This window comes from Catharus ustulatus, chromosome 8 (assembly GCF_009819885.2).
Source record: "Catharus ustulatus isolate bCatUst1 chromosome 8, bCatUst1.pri.v2, whole genome shotgun sequence".
Taxonomy (NCBI): Eukaryota; Metazoa; Chordata; class Aves; order Passeriformes; family Turdidae; genus Catharus; species Catharus ustulatus.
Genome location: NC_046228.1, coordinates 4,687,340 through 4,711,061, shown reverse-complemented (window position 1 = coordinate 4,711,061; position 23,722 = coordinate 4,687,340). Strand labels below are relative to the sequence as shown.

At 38.5% G+C, this 23,722-nt stretch overlaps 1 protein-coding gene across 4 annotated transcripts in view; it reads right to left on the bottom strand.

The window, feature by feature from the left end:
- ATE1 (arginyltransferase 1) overlaps positions 1–23,722 on the bottom strand; it is a 69,610-nt gene that overhangs the window by 5,565 nt on the left and 40,323 nt on the right. For all 4 annotated transcript variants that reach the window (XM_033066164.2, XM_033066163.2, XM_033066160.2 and 1 more), the window contains exon 11: positions 13,030–13,150. In XM_033066164.2, coding sequence (XP_032922055.1) covers positions 13,030–13,150 — 121 coding nt within the window. The remainder of the gene's footprint in view (positions 1–13,029; positions 13,151–23,722) is intronic.

Genomic DNA, 23,722 nt, shown 5'->3' with positions numbered 1-23,722 from the left:
GGCTGGTGCTGGAATACAGCAGCAATCACAATTCAAAACGAGACCAAATGCTTTATTAAAAAAAAAAAGTTCCTTAGTGAAAATAAGAAAAAAACCCATACTTTTATTCCCAAGCTTTAGTGAAGAAATTTTATTTAGTGACTTCCATTTCTGGAAAGACCATGACTGATCAGACAGTGGAACAGCATATTAGGGCAATTTTAGTCATTACTGTAATTACTGAATACAGTTCTGTTACCACTAAAAAGTTTCTTAAAAGTGCTTATTTTTTCCTCCTCACACTTTCTCATTTTTCACCTCCTGAGCTGTTGATTTATTGTAGTCTACAGAAGAGACACTGTCGTTTGACATAAAAGATATACAAGGTTTCATCCCTTAATTCAGTTACATCTATCAATAAATACAGTCTGCATGGTAGATACACAAAATACAGAGCAATCAATTATGCAGACTGAAAGTTCCTGTAACTTTAGGAAACTGGGCAACTGCAGCTGCCAACTTAAAATAGAAATATTATCCTGTAAGTCTCAGAGCTAAAAATACAGGTGAATTCTTGTTGAATAAATTACCTGTCACTTCTTTCTTTTCTCCCCTGTATTTCTAAAGCAGTGAATTATTTATGCTGCAGTTGTCTATTGAAATGTGGATATAGAAGAGATTTCACTTCTAATTCAACCTTGCCACTGTGACCCCATAAAGACTGCACAGAGGTGTTAAAATGTTCTGTTCCCAGCCACACAGCACTGTTAAATGGAATCCACATATGGAGGATTTCCTTTCTGAAAGCACAAAGTGGATCAGATACGTTGCTGAGTACCAGCAGAAAACAAAGCAAGGAGGAAGAGTGAGCCAAAGGCTCTGCAGGCACTGGGGTGTCCTGGTGTCACTGCCCTGAGCTCCTGACCCAGCTCACACAGCACCTTCACCACAAGGGCTCCAAGGCAGCCTCAGCCTGCACTCACCCCAAAAAAACCTCCCACACTCCACGGATGAGGAGAAACACAAGGAGCTCCAACAAACTCCTGTACAATCCACTCCTGATTTCTTTGCGCAACCCAAATCAACCTCCCCCTAAAAGTACAAGCTCCTTCCCAAGCCAAAATACAATTTTCAAATGCTGACAAGAATTTCTGCATGAAATAAGGAGTTATTTCACCTTTTTTACTCACAGCAGTTTCCTTTGTAAAGAAATCCAGAATTTCATGGTCAGGATTTTTTCCTTACAGCGCAGGAGTGGATTAGCATTTTTCTAACATTATTTGGAGGAGCCCATATCCAAAAATTTTTATTCTTCCCATGCATTAACCTTTATTATTACTCCTAATACAAGCTGAAGTGAAAAGCAGCTCCATGTGGTCACAGAGCTGGGTAAGCACGTGCAAAGCTGGACCAGTGAGACTTGGAGTGGGGAGTGAGCTCTGCAAGAGCCTGAGAGCCAACATCACTGAGAAAAGGGTGATGGCTCAAAGTTTCTGTAGAAAATTATTATTAAATCAGTTTTTTGGTGGTGGCTGAGTTGGGCCAAGCTGGCTTTGATCAGCAGTGATGTGGAAGGGCAGCCTGAGCTGCAGCATCCTGTGCTGCTCCTCTTTAGAGCCATGGCACCTCTTCCCTCCTCCCCCTCACAAAAATGGTATTTTTTAATTTCTTAGGGGTATAATCTAGAGATGGAAGCAATCTAACTTTCATTTAAAGTGCATTTTCCCACTTACAGGAAAACAAGTGAAGAAATAATTAAAAGTAAAGTGACAAATTTATTGATTTTCCTATTTTCTAAATAGGAGAATGGACGACTGCCAATTTCCAAAACAACCCACATTAGTCACAGGAAAATATTTCTTATATTTTCTGTACAGAATGGGCTCAGAATTAGTAAGAAGCCTAACTGAGGACTGGCATTTCTAACTCATAAAAAAGAAATGTGGTACTCCTGCTAAACTCTGAAATTATTTTGGTTTTGATCATATGTTTCATTTTCTTTAAATGCTTCTTCAGCTCTCTGGAATAATGAAAGTATTTGGCCATCATCACTTTGTAATTCTGCATCCATACTACACAGAGAACCTGGATTTTTCCCCCCACCACAGCAGGATAAAATAGTGAAAGAAAGGAAAAGACAAAGAACCAACCCTAAATCAAAAATATTTAGACCTGTGTCATTACTGAAACATGTGATTCACTTTGAAACCAGACATTGAAGGAAGTTCACACTATAAATTAAATTTCCATTTTGTTTAAAAATGCAATCTCAAAAGAATTATTTTTACCTCTAAGCATTAAATCCACAGAACAAAAAGAATGAAGATAAACACTTGACAACTGCTGCATTTCCAGCCCATGGATGTGCTGGGGTTTTGATTATGTTTCATGTTGTTGGTTTTTAATCTTCAGTTTTGAAGCACTTTGGATTTGCATAGTCTTTAAAGATGAACAGAATGTTCCCATTTTTGCAATCATCAAAGAAAAGAATTTTAAATTCATTTTAAAGGGAGATTAAAAGTTTCATGATACTCAAACTTTCAACCTAGGTGTAAAAATGATGAAAAGAAGCACCATCCCTTGCTGGTTACACCAGGGTGATGTTAATTCATATGAGAAACACTACAGCCTTGCTGAATTTTTTTTTAAAGAAAAGCTACATCTGGTTTACATGACCTTGTCACAGTTAATGATCAATGCTTTTAAAACAAAGAAACTGCAAAAGGAAGAAACACATTAACTTTTCCAATTTTATGACTGAAACATAGGAGATATTAATTACTGCAAATAGAAAATTATTCCACAGCAGTCAGAAGCCAAATCTTTGTGACCCTTGAATTTAAGCTCATTTCTTACCCAATTTAAAGCATAATTTCTTTTGTTCACCAGCAAGGTATAGGATGTCATCTTCAAAAACAAAAAGGCCAATCAGCAATACCCATTAGTAGCCATATTTATATAAAACAGTGAGCTGAAATGTGCTTTTTCTCATATTGCTTCTTTCAAGCTAGACTCATACATTAAGGAATATTAAAGACCCCTCTGCCTTGGGGTACAAAAATACTAACTCAAACCAAAATGAGAGCACAGTTAAAACAAAGCATAAACAACAGCACACAAAAACTCAACGAAAAGAATTCTTAATTAAAACCAGAAAGCACAAGTCACAAAGGAAGTACAGTAAAATGCTCAGGGTATTCTCAATCAGCCAAATCTTTGCAGTTACTCTAAGAAAAAACAGGAACTTTTGAAACCACTGCTCAAAAAGAACATTTGTTAGTGGAAAAATGCACCTTTATCAAAACATTACTGATGATTCTTAAAACAGGGGAATTTCAGTTTTACAGGTATAGGGATCCTTAAAATGGGCAAAGACTGAGAAGTTGCAATGAAGGGAAATCCTGAAGGCATCTTCCAACCCAAACTTGGGGCTTTGTGCCTGAACTCCTACAACTGGTTTAGGATGTGGAGCTGCACACCAAGGAGCAGCAGAACAGCAGAAACAAGAACTCACTGTGCTGGGAGTCCCCTTATTCCTGGAGAAAACACCAGCAGGGACCAGGGGAAAACATTTCCTGTCAATGCAGCAACTCACAGCAGCTCAGAGCTCTGCTGTAATTCACAGCTTCTGCCTTACCTGGGAACAATCCCTGCCAACACCACTAAAATCCAACTGAACTCACTTGGAGGAGATGCACATAAAACAATATGTGTAAAATTCCTGGGTTATTTGAGGAGCTCTCATGTAGTACAGTTACTGTAACCTACCTCAATATATTATCCTGAAAATGGTGACTGGAAAATGTGCATGAAGGGTAAGATTTAAATCAGAATCACAGAATCATTCAGGTTGGAAAAGTCCTCTAAGACCATCTAGTCCATCCATTAACCCAGCACTGCCAAACCCAAATCCATGTCCCCAAGTGCCACATCCACACAGCTTTTAAAACCCTCCAGGGACTGTGACTCCTGTTCCAGGGCTGGACAACCCTTTCCATGAAGAAATTCCTTCCAACATCCAACCTAAACCTCCCCTGGTACAACCTGGTGCTGTTTTCCTCTTGTCATATCAAGGACTGATACTGATATTCCTCCAAGGAATTGATTTTTAGGAGTGCAGTGCAAAAAAACCTAGTGGTACCTGGGAAAATGTCAGTTAAATGGGACTGACCACTTCCCATCTGGAAACAGCATCCAGTGCTTCCAAAGTCAAGATACTATGACAACAACCAAAAGGAATATAATCTAGTCAATGGCAAGTTGACAAAGATAACTTTTTAACTTTTAGATGTTCTTCCAGAGGACAAAATGAAGCAGTCACTTCAAAAGAAGTTAAAAGAATTTTCCACTGTTCTTGATGACTTCAAATATGAGAAATGAGAATGTGAAGTGCCAATGAACAATATTAATTGCACACCCAGGGCGTTTCGAGTTTTTTTGGGTTTTTTTTCTATTTTAACTGCACATTTTGGTTATCTAATCAACTTCCAGCCTTCAGTTTAAGTGCACTGTGCACTCAAGGCAGGACCACAGCAGGCACAGCTCTGTTTTGAAGGCAGGGGCACTGTGAGATGTTCTCACATTCCTGTGATTCTCTCATTCCCGTGCATGCTCTCCCTAATCCACTTCCCTGACTGCAGTCCAGGCCCTCAGCAGCCTGCACAAGGCAGTTTTGCAGATCAGGACTAGCAAAGTCAAAGCTTTAGAGGTTCATTAATGGCCTGACCCATTTTTGATGGACCCCACATGCATGTCTAACTCTGATTCTGGGGAGTTTTATTTGCACTGAGTCAGCACTGGGGAACCTGAGCAAGCTTTGTGCTGCATCAGATGTGTGTCCTCCACACTTCTCAGAGCCTTTGTTACCTGAGCTTTTCTGTTCCTTGAAGTATCCAAGTTATTTAGAAGAACACAGGAATGTTCTGCATTTTGAGTTATTAATTTCTCTTCAGAGACAGAAGGGGAAATCACAGTTAGAATCCAACAAGCACTTGGAAACAGCACATGAAAGCAACTCTAAGTCATTGGTTAGCAGGGAATGAAAACTGCACAGATATCTTTACAGAGACTTTAGCAAGAACATAATCAAAAGTGACTCTTACTGGTGGGAGAGACACATCAAACACATGATTAAATCTGTGAATTAATGGTGGAGGTGATAGGACAAGGGGGAAAGGCTTAAAGCTGCAGGAGGGTTGGATGCAGATGGGATTTTGGGAAGGAATTGTTCTTAGTGACGGGGGTGAGGCCCTGGCACAGGGTGCCCAGAGAAGCCGGGGCTGCCCCAGGATCCCTGGAAGTGCCCAAAATCAGGTTGGACAGAGCTTAGAGCAATCTGGAATAGTGGAAGGTGTCTCTGCCCATGGCAGGGAATGGGACTGGATGGGATTTGAGGTCCCTTCCAATCCAAATCATTCCATGATACCATTCTTCTAGGAAAAGCCAGTACAAAAAACAAAAGTTAGAGATTATGCTTTAAGGAGTTACAGCTCTAGAACAATGGAAAGAAAAAATCTGAAGGAGCAAAAGAGTTAAATACTATTTATTAAAATATCTGAACTGCATAGAAGTGAACGTGGCAGAAAGCAGCAAGAGGTTCTTTCAAAAAGAAGGACAAAGTCCTCATTAAGACTGATATGTGAGGAGGAAAAAACCAGAGACAAGAGTCAAACTGAGAATTACAAATGCAAACATTTCCATGAAATAGGAAAAATTGAAGCAATTGGCAGTAGCTTATCAGCTAAATAAATCAGATTACAGCAATCAATTTGCTGGCTAAATTAATTAAAACATGGAATCAATTACGTTCCACGTGAGGAGCTGGGATGATGTCACCAGAGCAGGGAGTGAAGGAGGATCATTCCAGAAAGTCTGACCCTGGCACAGGTTTCCCTGGTGGATGTTGGAGTGTGGCTCAGCACATGCCTGTGGTGTCCCTTCCATGGCTGCTCTGTGCCTGGGCCTAATTACAGCTGTTAACTTTTATCACATTTGGAAACCAGTCCCACATGCTCATTGTCCTCAGCACGAAATAAATCTGCACGATCGCTCTACTTGTCCCACATTATTGAACTTTTAATTCCTGCTCTTGTGCTCCCAACACCTTCTGAGGATGGAAAATGACTCCTACAGGATTTGGCACTCCTTGCCCTTCCCCACATTCCCCTGAATCTTCCCCATCCCCTCCCCCCCAAAAAAAAAATTATTCTGCTGGAAAATCAAATATCACAACGTTCAAAATGTACAAGAGTATCTTAAGCACAAACCCATCTAAGAATCATCTCTTCAATGCAAACAGAACTGAAGTATGCCAGGATATCTTTATTTTTCAAGGTATGTCCTCAAAAAAAGAAAAAAAAAAGTAATTTCAAAATACATCCATTTGTTTCACAATCTCTGTGATGGTGATCTTGGATTAACACATTTTTGAGAATTTTGCAGTCCAAGCCAAAGGTTTTATGAACCACACCAGAGGACAGACAATTGTGCTGCTCAAGGGACACTGATTCAGTCTGCTACACATATGTTAAAAGCAGATATATTTAGAATATCGATAAATCCAAACTTTTAAATCACAAATACTAATTAAAGTTTGCATTTTCTAACCCCCACACCAATTTATGTTATGGCAGTTGCTTAGGACCCCCAAATCAAGAGAATAACATTTCCTTTGTATTACAAAAGCACTGCATATGGCTTAAAACTCCATCCCAGTCAATTCAATTTAATCCAAACTGTAAAAAGTGAGGGGAAAATGTGCCTGGCTACACCTTATTGGCATTTCTTCATTGTTTAAACATCTTGTACACTGAAGGATCACATTGGATTTAGAAAGATTCATTCTGATGGCTGTAAGTGTTCATTAACTTAATTAGAAACAGATAGAAACTTGTAAGATGTGTCTGTTCTAGAGAAGCTGCTAGAAAGAACAGAGATATCTTTTTCTTGATTACAGAATTCAAATTTATTACCTATAGTTCTGATAATAGTGGAAAGTTACTTCTAAAGAAGACTTTAGTTTGTGATCTATCAGAGTTCATTTAAACTGCTTCCCAGCTCTCTGAAGTACACAACACTATCTTAAAAAAAAAAAAAAAAATTATAAGCAGCAGTGTTTTAGAGCAAGGCAGCAATTTCTCCCAAATCAGATGATTGCAGAGTTCTAAACAATTGGTTAAATGTTTTCCATCTGTGATAGTTCTGTGACCACATTTTCATCATCTCGAGAAGTTCAGTGCATTTATCCTTGTAAACATTAATCTGCATCACACCACCCTGATAAACATGAACATATCCTGGGGCTTGCATGAATCCCTGTGCTGCACCCAAATCCCTGTGCTGCACCCAAATCCCTCTGCTGCACCCAAATCCCATCCCTCTGCCTGCACCCAAATCCCTCTGCTGCACCCAAATCCCTGTGCTGCACCCAAATCCCTGTGCCTGCACCCAAATCCCTCTGCCTGCACCCAAATCCCTCTGCCTGCACCCAAATCCCTGTGCTGCACCCAAATCTCTGTGCCTGCACCCAAATCCCTCTGCCTGCACCCAAATCCCTCTGCCTGCACCCAAATCCCTGTGCTACACCCAAATCCCTCTGCTGCACCCAAATCCCTGTGCCTGCACCCAAATCCCTGTGCCTGCACCCAAATCTCTGTGCTACACCCAAATCCCTGAGCTACACCCAAATCCCTCTGCTGCACCCAAATCCTTCTGCTGCACCCAAATCTCTGTGCCTGCACCCAAATCCCTCTGCTACACCCAAATCCCTCTGCTACACCCAAATCCCTCTGCTGCACCCAAATCCCTGTGCTGCACCCAAATCCCTCTGCCGCACCCAAATCCCTGTGCTACACCCAAATCCCTCTGCCTGCACCCAAATCCCTGTGCTGCACCCAAATCCCTCTGCCTGCACCCAAATCCCTGTGCCTCCCTCCATCCCACAGCATGCAGCCCTTTGCCAGGGACCTGAACCCTGAGACGTGACCAAAGGCAACCACAGTTCCCTTTCAGAACACAAATATGTCATCGTGGCTTTTCTGTTCAGAGAAGGAACAAGACCAGTATCACGTTAAAATACTAAAATTTTTAAATATATTGCAAAATTAAACAGTGTCTGTACTGGATGGGGGGAAAAAAAAGTCAACAAAATACTTGTGTTCACATGCACATTTAAATATAAAACATGTTTGAAATACTCTTTGATAACAAAGTGTACTAAAAATTGTACATAAAATAAAATGTTTTAAAAACACAACACTAGAAATTACAGTTATTGAGATAGTTGTGACAAATTATTTTTCTAGTGGAAGCATTATGCACAAAAACATACTTAAACAGTTTTGTATAACTGCCTGTAGATTTCTGGTTTTATTTAAGTTTTATTTACTAGAACTAATAACAATCAGTTGCTTGCAAGAAGCATTAAGATACAGAATGAAATCTCTACTAAGAAGATTCAGAAGTTGTGAAATACTGGGATTTTTATTTGCATTTTACTACTCTAGCTTACTATGAGCAGCAGAATAGATAAAACATAGAAATGTATTTCTAAAGAAAAGTTTTTTCGGTTAAAAGCTTTAAAAATCTGGTAAAAACATGTAGAAAGAGTTATGAGTACAGAGAAAGACTGAAAATCTGAAGTAATTTTCTCAAGTAACTCAAAAAAGAGTGATCTGCTATGAACTGAGGAGGTCTTACATGAAATGGGTTTTTAAAGAGTGATTCTTGTGAGTGTGAAGTGAGGATTTTCTGACCTCTCCATAGCTTTGTGTGGTGTTCAGGACTTTCTCTCTAGAAGGGGAGTTCAGGCACTGATTTTAGTGTTGGTTTGGGTTTAAGTTTTACTTTATTCTGATGGTTAAGGCTTGCATGTGAACACAAGGAAATTTCAAAGACTTTCTGGATTTCAGCATCTGCCCTTTGTGCAGCCACAGCCTTATCACTGGAAAGCACAGAACAGAGAAATCCTCTCCTCTGGATTCCAGTGCCTATCATCACTTTGGCTCACACCAGCTGCAAACAGCCTAGAGCCTGAGTTCTTCTAAGGACTTCCACCCTGCTGGAAGAAGAAAGGTTTTACTGCTGTGCAGAGGTGGCAGATGCAAAGTCTGGTCTGCAGCAAGGACTGCAAGGTGGCTGCTGAATCATTTGGCTTTGTAATCTCTTTAGATGGGGTGTCCAAATAACAGCCTCCCTTACTCACCTCTACAAGTACCTATCAACATGCTCAAGTTTGAATCCCACCATCACTCACTTCTTGCTCTTGTCAAGCCCTTCTATGAGCTACTGCAAAATTCCTCCTGTCCTCTATCCAGATACACCCTGATCACATCAGAGATCCTCACTCCTAAAGCTTCCCTCACCCTGCTTCACTCCATTCCTAGCACCTGCAGGCAGTAGTCTAAGTTCTACCTCTGACCACAGAATCCTATCCCAGACAAATTTATGTTTTGAAAGAAACTGCTTTGTGTCTCCATATTCCTAATTTCTTCTACAACTCTCTGGCTGCAAAAGATTTCTCCATAAACCCTGAAGGACAAGTAAGAAACTTCCTCAGATCCCTCTCTTTGAAACTCTCCTTCACTGTGATGTTTACAAAAAGGTCAGTTTAGTCTAATACTATTTAGTCTATTAATAGACTATAATTTAGTCTACTACTATAATTGACCAGGAAACCCAGAAGTGCCTCTCTCCCCCTTCATCCCACCCTTCTGCATCCATCATGATTTCTGCTAACCATACCCTCTGGAGCAGAGTGTCTTGTCTCCAAGAACACACAAAGGCAGAGGAGCCTGTGTTATGCCTTTGTTATGTGCATTTTTTTTAACGTGCTGAAGAAAATACTTTCATTTTAATTAATGTATTCCATTCGATGCCATTTTGATTTCACTCTATTATTAGATCTGCAGGAAGTTGAACAGATGTGTATCAGCTTAGCCAATTTATCAACTTCAGCAAACAAAATGGTTAAGACAGAAAAAGCACTGAAGTCCTTTTGAAGTGCAGCTCTCAAAGCTCTGCTCACACAGATTCTGCAGGCACAGGAAGGTGGGAAGCAGCTTCCACCACTGGGATTGCTGTGGGCCATGCCTAAAAATTTGGATAAAACTTTTTTAACAGCCCCATGTTCACCCTGGCTGGCACCACATTATGTGACACAGTCATGTAACTATGAAGGCTTTGAAGCCACCACTCTCAGACTGGGATTGTATCTGACCTCATCTGAAAGTGCTTTTTAAACATCTGATGGGAACCCAGATTTGAAGTTTCCCACTAATTTAATTACCATCCCAAGAGTGGATTCTTTCCTTCATGAAGATATTTTTCACAGACTTCTCCCAGGAGCAACAAACTGAAAATCTCAGTAGATATTAGAAAAAACATGACACTGAGTTAGTCTAGAAAATGGAAAGTGGAAGGATAAAAATATTGCCAGGATACCAAATAAATGATTTATAGTTCTTGTTTCATGGGTAAAGCTGTTAGGGAAGACACCAATGAAATAAAACCCTGAGGAGCAGTTTTGGGAGGAAGTCACTGGGTGTGTCAGGCAGACCATGCCCAGGAATATTTCAGAAATGCTATTCTGTGATTGACTTCTGGATGTGTTATCAAAGTCACTGACTGCAGAGCAACCTTTTAATTAACTTCTTTCTTTAGCATATCTCCATCTGTACTTACAGCTAATGCCTGTTAGATGAAGTTCAGCACTATCTCCATTTCCAGACTGCATCAGTATCAAACCCTCTAACACTGCACCACCTCACAAACCAGTTCTGAATAAATGCCTGGCCACTGGTTATTAATATTAGAATCTTCATAAATCTCATGATGATGCCAGGTCTTCTAAATTTTTCAAAGTGAACAGACAACAAAAATGAAGAATCTGTTTCAAGGCATGAGTAATATAAATTAATATTTTCTTATGGTCAAAAAAGTATCATTTTTTATGAGTATCTTTAAACTTTTATTCCATAAAAGTAAAGGTATATCTTATTTAGGAAGGAGCTCTGCAATGTAAAGTGTATGAATACTTAAAAATATTTTTCATATTACAGAGGCTTGAAAGATCAAAGCACATAACACACTGTCCTGAACCTGCAATTGGTTATTCACTATGTAAATTTTTGTGTTTTAAAGGAGGGAAAACACATTCAAAAATTCAGGAAAATGATGACCACATAAATTATATCTCATGCTAATTACGAACAAATTAGTATGAGATAACATTTCCCAAATTTTCTGCCATTAGAGACAGCAATAGAAGATGTCCATTGCCAGGGACTGCTCCACTGCCCCAGGCAGCAATGAAAGTCACACCATTTCTCCCAGTTCTTTACTGGATCTGGTTATTTATTGCCCTTGGTTTCAATGCTGGAAGTGCCACTCCTGATAAACCATGCCCTACTTAACCAACAGAATTACAGACAGAAAGCTGATTCAAGAGGAATAAAGCACACAACCATTTGTATTGCTCTTTAAAAATTCACTGTAACTTCATTAAACTCGTGTTAGTGACTGCTGGAGAGAGTAAAGGATGAGGAAAGGAACTGATTTCTCTGGTGAGAAATGGTTTCCTCTGAGCAGCAACCCAAACCCCCAGTGCCAGAGCATCCCAATGTGCAGCTATGTTTTAATTTCCTCAAACCACAGGACACAAGTCACAGCTCCAGCAGTGTCTGGAGTGAGATATTCTGTGCTGATAATGATGCAAAGCTTTGTTTCCCGTGGTTTCCAAATGCCTGCAATGCCACAGGGATTTCACACCATCCACAAGATGCTGCCCCTCTGCTTGCACGGGGTTATTAACACCTTCACAGGCACCAGTTTAGCACTCTCTCCTTTCTGAATACCAAAATATCCCAAACACAAACTGGCCTCCAAAATCATTCCCTTCTTCCTCCTACTTTAGAAATTTTTTTCTAATTTTATTTGAAGCAAGGAACTCAACAGTATTTCCAGAACTTCACAGTCCTGCTTAAGCAGTCTTCAAATTCCTTTAATTTATCTATATCCTGCCCTTTGAACAGTTAACTGCCTAGGGAATCCTACTAAATTACAGCAAAAAGTAAAAGGATCAAACAGAGAAAAAAAAAAAGGCAAAAAATGTAAAAAGAAAGAAGTAGCTGCTGAAGACTGCTGGGACTCAGACAGGTAAATCTGTGTTTTGGTGTCTAGAAACAGAGCACAGTGTTACATGCTCTTGAGCTGAATAAAGCCACACATCTCTGAATAATATCACAGCCACACTCATTTGTTACAGGAGAAGAAAACTTCAGAAAGAGGATATTCAACAAGTTGCAGTTAACACAAGTTAAATTATTCCCTTTGTCCCCAAGCAGCACACCAAGCATGGTCTAACACAGCTCCCTTGGGGGCTGCCATTGGCCAGAGTCAGCAACTAAAACAAATTTGTGCATTTTTTTCCATCTGATTGCCTTGTTTTACAGGAGCATCATTGTATTGTGCTCTGCTCAGTAACAATTTCAAGCAGTCAATGCTGGTAAATCACTAAGTACCTATTTAACACAATGTGTAAAACTATGGCACATTACATCAAGATGTTTAAGGTGCTTCTGCTGTTTATTGTGTTCTTCAGCCCACTGACTGTTAAACTGAAGGTTTAATTGATTGTTAAACTAAATCTGCCACTCTGTTTCTTAACAAAAGCACCTGATGCCTTTAAGCTTCTCCAGTCTTTCCACTTTCCTGTATTGATTCCACTTTAATTCCCTTATGCATTCACCCAACAGGAATGTGAGGAACAATTATTTTATTGGTTTTGTTCATGCCCAGAATAGCAAATATAATTTGAAAAATAATCTGAAAGGCAGCAATATGTGTTCATTTTGAATTACTTACAGTCTACAGGACAGAATTTACTTAAAATATGCATTGCTTAAAAGAAAATTTTCTAATTACTAATGTTTGCTGTGAATTGTACACTTTCCATCCTTTACAGGTAAGATTCCCATGCTGCTGCAGCAGCAGATGATTCTGCTGTATTAGAAACAGGACAAATGACAGAGATTTCATTCTTTGTGCTCTCACCTGCTTTTCCATCCTGGGTCAAGCGGGAGTACTTGGAGTGCTCGAGCAGGGGCAGGCATTGCTCAATGGGTCTCCACGTGTAGGTCTCTGGACACAGCAGGTCAGAGGGTCTGTACTGACCCTGGCAAGGGGAAAAAATGGGGAAAAAAACAACAAAAAGAGAGCAGTCACATCAGTTGCACAAGAACTCTGGCTGCAATGCGATTTTCCAAAGAGAAAGGAATAGTTTTTAATCTAATCTACAGCAAGTGAGTGTTCAGTGAAATCACAGGCTTTAGTCATTTCAGCACCATCTCAGGAGCACAAACTCAACCTTGGCACGTGATGAAAATGTAAAATTAACAAAACACACTTCCACGAGATCCAAGATGAACTAGGAAAGTTTTGGCTTTGCTTGCTGGAACTCTGTATTTAAGTTATCCTCTGGAGCTCTGCTGAGCTGGGGCCAACACTAAAAAACTCAGCACCTCCAAAAGCAGCTCATCTCAAGTGTTGGTAATTCTAGCAAATAATGGAGACCAAAAAGAAAAAAAAATCTAATAGAAAAACCCCACTGAACAGTAAGCAGGACACTATTTTTATTACATTAGTGATGGAGCATTTTGTTCATTGCTGTTTAAATAGTAACACTTTAATTCATAGAGCTTTTCCTGGATTAGTTTACAGGTAATGATTAGTGAAATTCTATTTTTTGGCTGATTTATTAAGAAGATATTCTTTGCAGACATTCTCAGAAACTAAACAGCCTTAATTATTTTGTTTCCAGCTACACAGAAAATCACCACCTCAGCAATAACAACCTCCCCTAATCAGATCTTCATTTGATTTAAAATAAGATTATTCACTGGCCTATAACTTAAGTTCAGAATTCTATCTTTGAGCCATTACTCATGCAATCCACACACTCTCAACAGTCAGGGCCATATGGTGGCAATAGAAAATTAATTTTTAACTTGGAAATTCATTACACATCTCAGCTTGAAAAACAGCCATACATTAAAGAGAATGAAAAGTTTAAGGATACAAATTAAAATTTAAAAGACTGGGCATGATCAGAAGTCACCCTGCAATTGATGCCATTCAGAGTTCTTCACATCAATTACATTAAATGGATAATTATGATTATCATCTTGAGATGAAGTTGATTTACTGCCCAGTATCTGCTCTGAAAAAAGGCAAAGGAGCCTCCATGAAGCTGAGCAAGGTTTGGGAAGGGACAACACAAAAGTTCCTGTGACTGCAGCCTGGAGGTGAAGACATTCCTTAGGGACAGCCTTAGGCAGTAACACCCAATTCTGGAGAATCAGAACCACCAGAAATTCCCAATTGTTTTTGTACTCTTACTGCTCAACTCTTCATGACATTTAAAGAAAAAATAACTTTAATTTAAACAGTAAATTGTTGAGTAGGAAATACAAGAATTATCTCTGATAAAAAAACATCAGTGTCTGTGCAAAAAAGATAAAAATAAGCAAGCTTCATGCCAAGCCTTGTTAAATAGCTGAGGTAGATTTCTGAAAAGGTTTGTATGACTGATTATCTCATTTGAAAAACACCCAGGATTGATTTGTAACTACTGTTACAACTACTACTGTTGGTTTTGTTGTTTTTGGTTTTTTTTAAACTAAAGGCAATTTTTTTATATTAAATTAAAACAATATTCCTCCAATTCCACTCAGAAACTTAAACCTCAAGGCCCTAGAAAATCCTCTAAAGCCAGAGAATGGAAGTGACATTTTTAAATAAACCACTTTGAAATGTTATGCTCTCTAAACAGAAATAGTTGAAAGCTATATGTGAAGGTAGTGCTTAAAGAACTTTTAATCATCGTTACTCAGATGAAACAGTTTAAGGACTTGGGGAAAAAATATGCCTTTTCAGTCATATTTTTAAAAAATTAGAACATAATTACTTGTTGATTTAAAGACATTTTCTCAACTGGCCAAGAAGGCAGAAATAGCCAAGGAACTGTCTGTCAGAGCAGTTGCTTGAACACAGAAATTACAAGTGGCAAATTAATCTTTCCTAGTGGTGTGAGTTTAACTCATGGTTCTAAGGAAAAACAGCCCAGGCACTCAGTTTCCCTGGAAGATCCTGCTCCCACATCTTAAAATTTACCACATTTGTGAATCCCACACATGAAAATCACTATTCTAAATTTCCCACTTACTTCTGTAACATTACAGTCTATCATAAAATGGGATGTATAAAATTAACTGCATTGCAGCATTACTGCTTTGGTTATGATTTTAAAAAACCCTCTTTAGCACTGAGCAGCACAGTAACAGGAAAAGTTGATTATCCAACTCATCACTGTGGATTCAATATTTATTCTAGGCATCAAAAATGCCATAATTTGGAGAGGAAAGGGAAAAAATAATTCTGAGGTGACTTCCTTTAGATGTTTTCTTACCCCCAAATTGAGGAGCTTGTTAATAAAGTTCCTGCAGGCAGAGGAGGCTGTGGGGATGACACATCACTGACCCAGGACTCAGTAAATCAGGTAAAAATGAAAGAAGCCCTTGATTCTCTTTGATATCCTCCCTTCCCAGAAGCGTTCCCAAACACCCCAGAAGGAAGATGATTCTCCTGTAAAGATGTTTTATTTCCTCTGTTGGTCAAACCCACATCCCATGAGTCATTCCACAGAGGAAGGGGAACACAGGATGTACCAGGTGAGCTCCCAATGAACAGTATTTGCACTGTGTCTATACTGAGAGAATTAAAAAGGGAACCCACAGGACTTCATTAAATCAAATGAAATTATTCCTGAGGGCTTTTACTTGCCTCCTCCACCCTTTCCATAAGCACTTACTCTCAATTTACTTACTTTCCTCAGAATACTTAAAACCTCATATTTACTTATATTTAAAACCAACGTATTTTTTTATTTGAAAATAAACCACTGCAAATCCACCTCCTACCTTTTTCCTCTCTCCCTTTATTCCTGGACTGCAAAAACACCTAAACCTGAGAACCCACACATGAGCATCTGTACTTCAAGAAAAATGTTCAAATTTCATTACTCATTCTAAAATGATTACATCATCTAAATAAATTGCCTCTGAGCATACTATTTATATTCCTTCTTATTCTTAATATTGATTTGCAGCATACACCCAACACAAATCCAAAACAGAAAGGGGATCTCCTAAAAGGAAGTGCTGCAGAGGGATTTATCACAGTAGAACTTAATCAGATTTACAAAACTGGTTTTGAAAATCATTTCTCTCTGGCTTCAGATTAGATCAGCATTCATTTCAGAAGTGATTCTGTCTACGGTAAGAGTTCACAACTGAAAACATTTTGCTTTCTTTTATCTCATTATATACAAGCTCTTGCACAGTAGAACTGTTTAAGTTGTCCAGACCATCTTGGGAATATTTAAGTACAAGACTTTCAACAACAAGTATCATCTTACAGACCATCCCCAAGCACTTGGCTCAGGTTTCAGCTTCTCAAACCCAATACCACCTGCTGATGAAATGAACTCTGTCAATATAAAACAACTGCACATATTTCTCTCTCTGCATCTACATTTTGCCAAGAAATATCCAAGACACAAAATTTGCTTTTTTGAAATGCTTTTGGAAAGAAAAAAATCCCCAAGTCTAGCGGAAGGTGTCCCTGCCCACTGCAGGGGATGAGATTGGATCATCTCCAAGGTCCAAGGTCTGATATCTCCAGCAGACTGAAGGGAATTAAATTCTTTACTATGAGCTATTTCATACCTTTAACCATCCCGGTAAACCTATCCTTTTCCCAATTTTGCTTTTTCTTCTTTGAAACAGGGGAAAGAGCCACAAGGGGAAACCATTTCAATTGCATTGTTCAAGGAGCATAACAACCCAATACTTAACAAAAGTACAAATTAAATTAAAGGTACAAATTAAATTAAAGATACAAAATGATTAGATTAACATACAAAAAGATAAATATCTGACTCATCTATCAAATGGCTTGACTAAAAAGCAATACTGAAAATTAGTATGGCTAAGAAATTCCTGAGCTCATGGTTCCTTCTACCAAGTCAACTCATTGTAACATAAATGTGACAGGTTTTTAATAGAAATACCTGCAAGATATTTTATTGTCAGTAATGTTTGTGGCATTTTTCCTCGTGTATAATATAAAAGAATCTTCAAGGTGCTTTCCCTTATACAATTAGGCATGCTGCATTTTAATTGGAAGCTTCTGGAAACAAATTTTACAGAGAGACTGCCAAGCCTAAATTAATACTTCACACCATGATGGTTTTTGTTTTACAGTTTTCAAATTACAATCAAACAGAACTTCTCTGAACTTTTGTTCCACAGGAAGGGCAAAGGTTTTAATGAGACTTTAGTCTGGAGATTACTTTTTAAATATTTTGCAAAATCTGAGGGATTTGGTAAGCACTTGAGATGAAAAACACCAGCAGAGTTTGTTTTTGTAGTCTAAGTAAAACTTAAAATGTAAAACTACCAAGAAAGACAATAGTCTCAAAAATGAAGGTCAAGCACCAGTAGCACTGAAAAAACAAAATAGGAAGGTTAAACTCACATTTAATTCTTTTATCAAGTGCAGTTTACATCTGTCTTCTATTTTTTCACAATAAAGCCATTGATCTTTTATTAAAAGTGAATTAAGAGTGCCTTCACCTCCATTTCCAGCCAGCTGCCTAGAAAGAAGTGCTCTGGCTACACAAACAAAGCAACTCCAAATTATCAGCAGTGACCCATTAGAGCTGGCTGACCATGGGTTTGTGGAATTCAGCCTTTCCTCTGGAATCCCCCCAGCAGAGACCCCTGATTTCATTCCATAAACAGAAAGAAGAGTTTATGGATCCCCAGGAGAGCCCTTGGCCAGGAACTCGACCTGCTGTGCTCTCCCAGGTCAGCTGTCCAGCCCTGGACATCCCAACCCTGTGTGCTTCCAGCCTCTCACATGGCATCCAGCTGTGCAAGGCCTCAAAGACTTCAGAGAAACAACAAAATCTCCCCCCTTGTCCCAAAATACCTCCAGAAATTCCCTCCCACCTCGCAGTCGCTGTTTTAAACCTCTTTTTAAACAAACAAAAACAAGCAATAGGCACAGAATGAAGCAAGCAGCTCTGTTTATCCAGGAGAGATGGCTGGAGATTTTACCTTTATCATCAAAAACTATTGAGCTTACAAGAAAACAGATATCAAAGAGGAGTTACATCACTGGGTAACTCAATTAACAAGCTGGATTTCAGCAGGCTGCCTGGAACTCCAGCATCAAACGAGCCGATTTTGTCCAAGCTGCAAACTTTGAAATAATTATGGACTCCACATTTTTAGGATCCCAGAGCTGCATTCTTGAGAGCTTAGCCACCTTTCTGTTCCATTAAAGAATAATGTGTTGTAATCCTTAAAAGATGTTAGGAATAATAGCCAAAATTTATTTTGCAGCTCACAGAACTCGAGGACATGAAGTGCCAATCCTTGCTCTCAGAAAGATGTGTTCGTTCTCATTTAGATACATCATCCCAAAATCTGTGCAATGGGAATTTTACAGGCAGCCAGGGAGCTGTAAGGTGCTTCCCAAGGCACCTCAAACATAGAATTCAGAGTAAACACCCACCTTCTCCTACATTCTTTGGTTTCCCATAAGGGAAATGTAAATATAATTTGATGTTGTATTTTCAACACAAATATAGAATCATTGAATGGTTTGGGCTGGAAAGGACCTTTAAGGTCATCTAGTTCCAACCTTTATCTGGATCAGTTAATTATGTCACTATTAATTTTGATTGTCTTTCTAAATGTTCCTCTATGATGTTTACACTGTATATAATTTGCCAACTTGCACCTCTTTCTTGTTTAGTTCCCTAGTCCATGTAAAGTATTAATAGAAATAAATGATGACAAATCCAATGTGAAAATATTTCTGACATTTGTTTCTACAGGTCAAACAAAATAATTTCCTACAGTTATTGACTATATATTCATACTTGGTTGTACTTCACTAAATATTAAAAAACCCAGCATTTCAGAAGGTTTTCATAGTGTCCCTCAGGTAAATAAAATATTTCAGGTAAGTGTAAAACAGATTAGGGTAATGAGTAAAAGTCAAAAAAGGAAGGCAGCCAAGTTTCACATTCATACAATTGTCATGTAATTATTTGGCCATTAAGTGCCTACATGCTCTTAACCCATCACAAAAGTGCAATTAAATTAAGTTTATTTTAAATTTCACTGAGATTGAAGGTAAATCTCAGCACTTTATTTGCCTAAGGTGCTCTCAAAAGCAATACTCCTCTTTCCCCTCCAAATGCCTTCAGAAACTTTTACTGCTTCTTTGTTTTCCCAACCCCTGCTATTCCTCACAATCCCCTGCACCGTTTGGATTTTGCTATCATAGTCACAGCTTAGTGTACACTCCAAATAGCTGACTTCCCCTTGTCCTCTTTCCTAGAAATTATCTGAAATATTGAACACTTTCAAGCTTCTTTTTGATACTGGGAAACAGCCAACAGGTGTCTGAAAAGGCTCATGGGCTGCGAGAGTAAAAATTGCTTTCCACTGAGGCAAAAAGAGACATTTGGGACAGGTTTGGACCTTTTTTTCTTTCCCTTTTAGTCCCAAAGTCTGTGCAGCTCTTCTTCCTCCTTTTTTATGGCAATATTATCTTTCCCTGCACTCACTGAGCAGAACATGCCAAGGGAAGCTCTGGGTGTTTATGTTGAGCTCCAAGCTATGACCTGCAGCACATTAATATTCCAACACACCATCCACAGGATCCAAGAAGCCAACAAAGTGCTGCTTGAGATAAAGCACATCCATGCCCACACTCCAACAGCTCTCCTCTCTTACACCACCACATTAATCAAGGAGATAATTCTGGTTTCAGGTTGAAAAGTGAGCAGTAATTAGCAGGGATGAGAGCCTTAGAGGGGCTGCTGCATCATCTCTCCCTTATCAGCTTGGGATGCAACTGCCCAGAGCTGAGATAAGAGACAGCTCTGGGCATCCTCTCACAGCCACTTTGAAGCTCTGCTCTCTCCTCCAAGACTTCTTGCTAGGATTTTGTCCTTTCTTTTTTATAAAGAGCAGTAAAGTGAGAGTATTCCTTTTGTTCTAAGCAGCCAAAGCCACTCTGTTAAAAGTCACAGTGCCAAAGCCACTATGTCTGGAATAAATCCAGTGATTAGGCTTGCACAAAAGAGGGAAAAAAAATCTGTATGTTCAGGAATTACAGCATAAAAATTTGATGTCTAGATAGACATATCACACATATTTACATGATTACTTATGAAAATTTAATTTAAAGATTTGCAGGGGGCAGCTGTCAATCTCTTATATTCCTGTTCTTTGCACTCAGGGATTTACTCAAGCCAGTGTGTGTCCAGGAAATTTTATTAACTCAGACACAGGACATTAAATATCTGTGCCTATTCCCACTCTATCCCCCTTACTTTCAAGAAAGATGGGTAGCTATACACACAAATTCTACAGCTGTGATTGTTAAGATCTCAGTAGCAGTCACAGTTCAGATTAAACCTAGCAGAATTTGCCCTGGAGATGGTGTTTAACATAGCAGAGCCAACAGCACAAACATTACAAAATGGTCCCTTCAAGACCAATAAAGTGCATTATTTACCCTGACACTGCTGTTGTACCCTGGTTGCAGATCTTTGATGACAGAAAAAGCAAATTTATGGATTCTGGACTGCTCTAGGGTGACTGTTTATCCAAAGCTGAAATAATAATATCCAAATCACAGACAAGTTTGAAGACAACTCTTGAAAATGAGAAACAAAGAGAAATACTACAAGTATGGAGTTTACATAAGGTTAGGGCCACTTTTAAAGCATTTTTTCTAAGTAATTTTACATCACCAAACTATGATGTGCAAAATTCTGTATTCTTCACATTTTCCATGGTTCCTTTCTCTTTTTTTTTTGTTTATATCTCCTAATCAGTGCTGTACACAATAGCATTTTATTAAAACAGACTATTGAAACAAAGTTTAGATTTCAATATTGTTACATAAACTTTGTTTGATGTACACAAAAGAAAAAAAAAGAGGCTGATACGAGATGGTACTTATAGGAAAACTCTACTGGATGGAATTCCAGAGACTGCCACCAGAATATTGAGAACATTAGAATAAAGAATATTATTAAGAATATGAAAACTTTCCACAGCTTCAAATATTGCTATTTTATCTCTCTCATGCTCTAATATTTACTATCAGTGACACTGAACTGGCAGAACAGCAACACAAGGCTGAGATTCCAAGGAGTGTTTCTAATTCAAGGTGTATTTGTGCACATTTAGAGACTCCCTATAAACTCAAAGGGTTATGTGTTCAAAACATTTTACAGGAAAAAATGATTTTGTGACTGTAAATAAAATATATAAAACCAGCTAACATTTACTGGAAATTGCTATCCAAAATTCAGTTGGGAACAAGCTAATTAAAGACAGCACCACACAGATTGTTCTGGAGCTGGAAGCCAGAATCTGTCTTATCTGTAGAGAGGCTACTCAAGAATGCTAAAAAAAGCAGCACAATCTGAGAAACTTAAGTGGAAAACAATAATAAAGAAGAGTTAAGCTTGTACATTCGAAGGTTATTAGCTTCCTTGAATTTTAGCCAATTTTTTCAACAACTTGAAATTTTTAAAGTATATTACAGGAAAAAAAAAAGTAATATGGATTGCCTTTTTACTGAAAAAAATCAAAGAGTTTGAGGGAATAAAAATCATATGATTACTGAAATGGACCTTGTTTACTTTGAATCTGCAGCAGAAATTCTTATGGAGACCCTAGCATTAAACTTGGAAAGGGAGATTAAAAAGAACTATGACAAAAAAGATAAAATCCAAGTGGGGGCCTCAAGAAGAATGCCTCATTAGAGACACACCAACTCTGTTGACTTAGGTCTATCTCAAAAGGAGTTTATTTTGGCAGCTGGGAGAAGAAGAGAAAAAAAACCCCAAAATATAACAAGAAAAAGAAATTAGTGTTTCAATCATGTGGATTCCATATCTTTCTCTGGAAGGACTGACATAAACTGAGTATTTTTTGAGTTCATTAAATTAAATTAAGTGTTAAAGTTTGTTTTCTTACATTTAATGTAAGGTGAAATAATCACAGGAAAAATATGCACAGCCTAATAGATCATACCCATACTTTACCCTTAGAGGCACAAAATTGTCACAGTGATATCAAATAAAAACATTAATTAAACATTCATTAATAGCTCACTAGCTGGAGTCACATCTAAAAGAACAGCTTTCATCTGGAGCTTATGGACATATGCCACAGGAAAACCAAATTAATTCCCTGTCAAAGGGGCTTCTGCTATGTAATTATCAAAGTACAAACACCACACACCATGTTTACTTAAGAGAATAAATAGATAAACAAAATTAAATTTAGAGAATTTAAATGAAAGTGAGCATGTTTTAATTTTTTTTTCTGTACAACTGCACAGCAGGAAGCAGAAAATTAAAATTCCATAGAATTAAAGCACCAGCATGATAGAAATGGGTGTGAGGGCAGGGTGCACAATCTTTTATTTTCATTTTATAAAAACACTGGCTGTGGTTACAATGTGCCCAACAGTGAACTAATGTAAATTAGTTTCTTAATCTTCTGTGATAACAACAAGAAATTATTTTATGGCGTAAGACTCACTTAAACTCCAAAGTGACTTTTCTCAGCCTTTTAAGCAACAATTCTAAAGCATGACACAAGAGGAAAGCAGATGTATTCTATATTTTTAATTTTAGGTACCTATGAAGTCTCCATTGACTCATTTTATCCATACACAACACATGCATTGCTCCAGCAACTTCATCCAGCTGCACATTCCCAGCTCCTGATAAAACTGTGCACCACCAGGGCACATGGAAACCTGCCCAGTTGCTCTGGATTTTTGACATTTTTGACTCTTCTTTGCCTGCATATCCATCTCCAGAGATGTTGTTTTCCCCAGTGTCCATCAGTGCCCAAGCCTTCCCAATCTTTCCCAGTGTCTCTGCAATGATTGTTCAGAGTTGTGCCTGGAGCCCCAAACCTTCTCTTCTCCCAGTTCCAAAATTCAACTTTTGATCCCACTCAGAGCCCCTTTTCCAGCTCAGCCTTACTGCCCAGAACATCACACCCCACTGGAAACACCACTCCAAAATCCTGCTTCAGCCTCCAACAGGGGTTTTACAAACCCAGCCAAAACCACACAACTTGCCAAAAATCCATCCAGACTCTGAGGGCAAGAAAATAAGGCCTTCCCAAGGAAGTCTGGGTGAGGGTAGCCTTATACTGAAAAAATAATTTCATGTTTCTCATGCCCAGCTACCGACTCAGCCTGTGGAATATTTCAAGACATAATAAATAACAGACTAATTGACAGCTTTGCAAATTGTGAAAAACTGATATTCACAAGTAGAAATACACTCCTAATTAAGAATTCAGATGCAGGATGTTGGCTTTAGATTAAGATATGCTATGTGGGTTTTTCAAACTTTACACAATTAGATCATGTTGAAAAACAAGGTCACTTTAAAATTTGTCAGTCCAGCTTTTCTCATTTCTAGCTGCTTTCCTACATCTAAGAACAAGAAATAATATCCTGAAGCCAGTAATTCAGAACAGTACAAGATTTTTAATTTCATAGCTTTGTACCAATACATGGTACACTAGACAAGTTTTTTTAAGCCCAGCAATGAAAAATTGAGTAA